This window comes from Aristolochia californica, unplaced genomic scaffold (genome assembly GCF_029961685.1).
Source record: "Aristolochia californica isolate CCGP_79_NKW_82.1479 unplaced genomic scaffold, dmAriCali1.0.hap1 SCAF_2, whole genome shotgun sequence".
Classification (NCBI taxonomy): domain Eukaryota; kingdom Viridiplantae; phylum Streptophyta; class Magnoliopsida; order Piperales; family Aristolochiaceae; genus Aristolochia; species Aristolochia californica.
This window is the reverse complement of record NW_027181881.1, coordinates 6,949,999-6,954,753: the sequence shown is the minus strand read 5'-3', so window position 1 is coordinate 6,954,753 and position 4,755 is coordinate 6,949,999. Positions and strand designations below refer to the sequence as shown.

General features: G+C 37.1%; 1 protein-coding gene across 2 annotated transcripts; it reads left to right on the top strand.

Moving 5' to 3' along the window:
- On the top strand, positions 1–3,154 carry LOC137955609 (phenylacetaldehyde reductase-like). Of its 2 annotated transcripts, XM_068802628.1 has the most exons (7): positions 1–195; positions 801–970; positions 1,410–1,601; positions 1,999–2,161; positions 2,293–2,479; positions 2,790–2,944; positions 3,112–3,154. In XM_068802628.1, the coding sequence occupies exons 1-6, from the start codon at positions 78–80 to the stop codon at positions 2,932–2,934; spliced, it is 975 nt and encodes a 324-aa protein (XP_068658729.1). In that variant the 5' UTR covers positions 1–77; the 3' UTR covers positions 2,935–2,944; positions 3,112–3,154. The 2 variants fall into 2 exon arrangements, with proteins under 2 accessions (XP_068658729.1, XP_068658727.1); XM_068802626.1 differs by lacking the exon at positions 3,112–3,154 and having other exon boundaries at positions 2,790–3,053.
- The last annotated feature ends 1,601 nt before the right edge of the window (positions 3,155–4,755 follow it).

Here is a 4,755-nt window from a genome sequence, read left to right as displayed (position 1 = left end):
AGGAAGATCTTTTTCAGTCCCCTGTCCACGATTCCTCCCTTTGATCAGCCTGAGAATAGAGAGTGAAGGAAACCGCGATGAGTGGACTCGGCAAAGTCGTCTGCGTCACTGGAGGATCTGGTTTCATCGCTTCTTGGCTGGTGAAGCTTCTTCTTGGGCGGGGTTACACAGTGAAGGCCACCGTCCGCAATCCCGGTGAAAACTTCTATCCGACTTTTTCCGTTTGTCGCTTTTTTTCGGCTAAACTCAACTTCATGTGAACTGAAAATATCAAATGGTGTTAGTATTTTTTGTGCTACTGCAATAGAACCGTGATTATACGTTCAATATTGGACATCTATATACATGACATCCTCTTTTTCTTTAGAGCACCGGAGGGAGAGATCATATTCAAGATCGTTATGCGAAATGTCACTTGCGAGCAAGACTACCATTAGTACACTTGTCAGTGATATCTTTACCTTTAAGCCGCTGAACTATGATCGATGTAGCTGATGCATGAAGGCTTTTCTATGCGAATCGGCTTTAAGTGTGACAGGCGCAGAGAAAAGAGGATCTGTTCATGTTGATAAATGTCGAATTATGCCTTTATTTGGAAAATTAATTTAGAAAAAGTGCACAGAGAAACGAGGTATAAAAGGGCAAAAGATATGGAAAAGCAAAGATCCAACTTGCTAGGATTTGTTTATATTTTTTTCATGAGAAAGTTAAAGAATGATATTTTGATTCAGATCTGGATTTACTTGCTTGATGTCACTTTTTCCGTTTTTTATTCGTTACCTGTATTCTCGTTACTGCAGACAATCCAAAGAAGACGCTTCACTTGCGTACTCTGGAAGGAGCTCCTGAAAGGCTACATCTGTTGAAGGCAGACTTATTGGAGGAGGGAGCATTTGATGCAGCTGTTGATGGCTGCGAGGGAGTATTCCACACAGCATCTCCCTTCTTTTTTGCCGCCACAGATCCTGAGGTTGATACTACAGACAAAAATCGATATGATTTTTCAGAACCTTGCAAATTTCTGAAGCATTGGCAATGGCTTTTCTTGGGTCTGTTTTACTCAAATAAGACGGCGCTTAGATTGTCATGGATAGGGATTTATAGTCTACACTCTACCAATGGACTAAGAGACATTCTGAATGGGGTTTACCCATGTGGTAGTTTTGAAGTAGATCAAACAGGCGAAATCAAAGGTCTTATAGTAGGAGGTCTAGCCTTCCTTGTTTCCAAACCTGATTTCTTCTGATTAACTATCAAGTTTTGATTGTGAATACTTGTTTATAGGTTAAAATATGCAAATCACATTTCCCTCTGTTATTCGTGTATATGCTTTGAAAATAACTTTTCAATTTGTGTCTGGCAATCCGCATATTGACCAATTGTTGGATTTTTTTTCTTTTCCTTGTCAGGCTGAATTAATTGCACCTGCAGTTAAAGGAACTCTCAATGTTCTTGCTTCCTGTGCAAAAGCTTCTTCAGTTAAAAGGGTGGTAGTGACATCCTCCCTTGCAGCAGTTCAATTCACAGGGAGGCCACTAACTCCAGATGTAGTGGTTGATGAGACTTGGTTCAGTGATCCAGAGTTATGTAGATCAATGAAGGTAACAATTTAAGATTGTTTTGCTATCTTGTTTGCTAGATTAACATATTTACTTGCAGAATTGTTCAAACTACTGTTCAACTTCTGCAAGCACATCCCTGCTGTGATCTGTTAATACTTGGAATTTGGGTTATAGTGAAAACATCTGGTGAGGTTCCAGTTATGCCATTGATTGAATATTTGTCACTAATATGCCATTTTCTTATTCCACTCTAATAGTTTCTATACAATGATTGCCCAATCAGATGCTTAAAAATGTAGTGTTATTGTAGCCTCTGGCAAGTCTCCTCGCCCTGGGTTTTAGATGCTTGACTCATATTTTATCAGTTTGAAGTTGGTTCAATAAGCTCCTAAATATGTTTCTTTTCTTTCTTCCAAAATGTTATTTTTATCTCTAGGCCTGGTATTTACTCGCTAAGACATTAGCAGAGGAGGCTGCTTGGAAGTTTGCTAAGGAGAAGGGGCTTGACATGGTGACAGTGAATCCAGGAATGGCGATTGGTCCTCTCCTGCCACCAACCCTCAACACAAGTGCTGGGGAGATTTTGAAATTAATAAGTGGTATATTTTACTCTTTTTTACGGTTAACTTAGCCTTTTCTGCTAAGTAAATTACTCACTGTGCTTCCTTTAGGATCTACTACAAACTTAAGTCTGTTCTGCTAAGTAAATTACTCACTGTACTTTCTTTAGGATCTACTACATTTCCTAATCAAACAGTGGGCTGGGTTCATGTGAGAGATGTTGCATTGGCACATATTCTGGCATACGAGGTTTCTTCAGCAAGTGGAAGATATTGCTTAACTGAAAGAGTTGCTCATTACTCGGATGTTGTAGACATTTTACAAAAGCTTTACCCCAATCTGCCACTCCCTGAAAAGTAAGATTTTACTTCATTTTGTTTATCGTGGTTTCAATTGTTGAAGTTTCTACAAGGAGTCATTGAGTTATTGTACACAGTTAAGAGATTGAAAATACAACAGATGATAATAGCTTACAGTGGGGTGCCGCTTATATTTTGACTAGGTGTTTAGATTGTTTAAAATGTTATTTTATAGTATGAGCTCTTGCATCTAGGTCTTGTTTTAGGACAACGAGACCAAGCTTTGTGCAAAGTTTCCATATGCTTCAGATGATTGCATTCCGAAATTCATACATATTCATTCCCCTTCCACATAATTTGTTGGCAGATCTGTTGATGACAATCCTTATGAGCCGACATACCAGATTTCAAAGGAGAGAGCAAAAGCCTTGGGCATCGAGTTCATCCCTCTAGAGGTGGGCCTCAAGGAGACGGTTGAAAGCTTGAAGGAGAAAAAATTTGTCAATTTCTGATTCAGATTAGGTCAGTTTCCTTGTCAAGATGAATGGCTGAAGACGAACTACGTTTGAATATGTCACATGTAGACAGAACATGCAACTTGCTATGGTGTGTTTAGTATGTTTCTGTGTTGTGCCACGCTATGGAGGTAGCTCTTACTCTTTAGTTACGTCTTCATTGCTTTTCTTCAGAGACTAAAGCAAAAGAAACAACTTTAAAGCGAGAAAAATAAACACAAAGATATCAAATATGGGCAGCAGACAGCAGACAGCAGACAGCATGTGGCTTACTATCTTGATTCTCGGGTTTCATACATCTTCCAAACTGCGAATACCTTTTTGTGGTAGCTAGGAAACTTCATAGTAGGTGTTATCTTCTTCACAGTTTTGACCTGGACATTCTTACTTGCATTAAAAAAATTAACACTGATTTGGCAACCACGATATTCTCACTCGTCTTTAGATCAACACTTCGACGTTCACTTTTTTTTATTTGACCAGTCTTATTCTAGAGAAAAGCAAACATAGAATGACCTGATGTGACCACTATTGTCTTATGGTTTTCATTTTTTCTCTCCTATTAGAATATTTTAATTTTTTTAATCAAGAAAGAATAGACAAAGATAACATCGAGGTCCACGTGACATGACCTATCTTATTTTCATTAAAATAGTTTTACTTCGTTTTCCCTTGTCACTCTCAAGTGAGTGATTAGTCTTCTTCCTCATTTTCTCTCTCCTATTTAAGATTTTTTTTTTCTCTTTTATATATATTCATAATCTAAGTTGGTGATGTCACTTGTAAATCCTCTCTCTCTCTCTCTTCAGATTATTGAGAGGATTATTAGACCTTTTTAATATTTAATTCTTTTTAAGACATATACTAGATAGATTTAAAATTTTTGTAATGTTCAAATTAACTAATAAATTTAAGTCTTAAGTAAAAAACCCACCTCAATATTGAGGCTGCCAAGGCAATAAAAGAGATTCACGTGGAGGGAATGACTCCTCCTTCCTGGACATAGCCTGTTTCTCTTCTCTACCTCAATCTTCTCCCTCTTGTCCGTGTTAAAAGATATCCACGTGTGTAGAGCAGCATTATCGTAAAAAGATAACTATTCAATAAGAGGTGGCATAAATTTATAATTATATAAGATGGTGTATGTCATTTCATGTCTTTTTTTCTCTTAAGGGGTATAGTCTAAAAGGCATTATTGACATTGTAAATATCTCTCTACAACTATAAATATAACCCAATGTGAATAAGGTAGAGCATCAAGCTCTAGCCTCTTGAACCTCATTCCCCCCACCCCATCTCTCATCTCCCAAGACTTAGTTTTCTTCTCTTCTCCTCTCCTTCTTCTCTTCTCTCCTTCCTTTGAGATGTCTTGTAGTTATATGAAGGCCCTAAAAAAAATATGGTATCAGAGCAGGCAAAAGTCTGACATGAAAAGGAGAAGAAGATGGAGAAGCAAGGGAGAAAGAAGAAAAAAAAAGGAAAAAAAAAGAGGAGTTTCTCATTTTTCTCTTTAGTTTTCTTCTTTCCCAATTACTCTCTTTTATTGTATTTTGCACTCTCTTACCATTATTTTTCATATAGCGAATTATATACTATCAGAAATATATTTGAGTCTACTTTCCAACTCAAATTTTTATTTTTACTATCAGAGTTTTCTTGAATAATAATTAACATATGAGGTAGCAAAGGTCAGGAACCAAAAAAGTTTCGAGTAGCAACAAAAAGCCTCAACTTTTTGGACAGTTTATACCAACATGACTGTGAAAGTACATAGATAATTCTATCTTAGAAAAACACTTTGTGAGTCTACTTTTTATC

Bases quoted from the DNA above. Each gene is read 5' to 3' on its own strand.
- LOC137955609 (XM_068802628.1), top strand. From the start codon at position 78: ATGAGTGGACTCGGCAAAGTCGTCTGCGTCACTGGAGGATCTGGTTTC. The intron at 971-1,409 runs GTTGATACTACA...TTTCCTTGTCAG, and splicing joins TTGCCGCCACAGATCCTGAG to GCTGAATTAATTGCACCTGC. The intron at 2,480-2,789 runs GTAAGATTTTAC...ATTTGTTGGCAG, and splicing joins AATCTGCCACTCCCTGAAAA to ATCTGTTGATGACAATCCTT.